The sequence below is a fragment of the Penaeus monodon genome, chromosome 25, assembly GCF_015228065.2.
Source record: "Penaeus monodon isolate SGIC_2016 chromosome 25, NSTDA_Pmon_1, whole genome shotgun sequence".
Lineage (NCBI taxonomy): Eukaryota > Metazoa > Arthropoda > Malacostraca > Decapoda > Penaeidae > Penaeus > Penaeus monodon.
In genome coordinates, this window is record NC_051410.1 from 18,295,373 (window position 1) to 18,296,033 (window position 661).

General features: G+C 38.9%; 1 protein-coding gene across 1 annotated transcript in view; it reads left to right on the forward strand.

The window, feature by feature from the left end:
- Positions 1-247: 247 nt before the first annotated feature.
- LOC119589095 (mitochondrial Rho GTPase 1-like) overlaps positions 248-661 on the forward strand; it is a gene marked incomplete in the record, with an annotated part of 21,050 nt that continues 20,636 nt past the window's right edge. The window contains 1 exon segment of the mRNA XM_037937670.1: positions 248-401. Coding sequence (XP_037793598.1) covers positions 326-401 — 76 coding nt within the window.

Here is a 661-nt window from a genome sequence, read left to right on the forward strand (position 1 = left end):
TCCCCCAACGCAGACAATATTCCCCACATTACTATCAAATATGAATCAAAAATTTATACCTGGCCCCTCCCCCCATCCCCTTTGTGGACCTACTACTAACGCTTGCAGTGGTTTTGTGTGTATGATTCGGCACACTAATAAGCATAAATGACTATTATTTACTCATTATTCTGTCTGTAAAGTGAGATATTATCAGTATTTGGCAACTATGTGAGCTGTGTAGTGTGCTCACAGAGTGCTACCAGAACCAGTAAGGCTACAGCTGCAGACAGGAGCACATCCATGTGTTGTCGCCCTAGCATCCACTGCCAGTTTGCTTGTCAACATGCCCCGTCTATCCAAGAAATCCCATAGATACTGTGAGAGAGCTTTAATAAGTGCCAGAAGACGACAACAAAGATGTAGGGGACCAGAACATGAATGTGTAAATTTGACCTATTACCTTCTGTGCTCTTCAAAAGTTGTTAAGAAGTCAGTTGTGTTAATACTGGAACTTCTTAAAGAAGAGGAAAGGATACAGGGTACCATTCACAGAGAGGGAGAAAGAATGATGAAAAATCCTACCTTTTATGTATAAAATGTACAATTATATACAATTTTTGATCTCTTTCATAAAAAACACTTGAAAGTACATCAATATTCATTTAAAGTTTGGGACAAA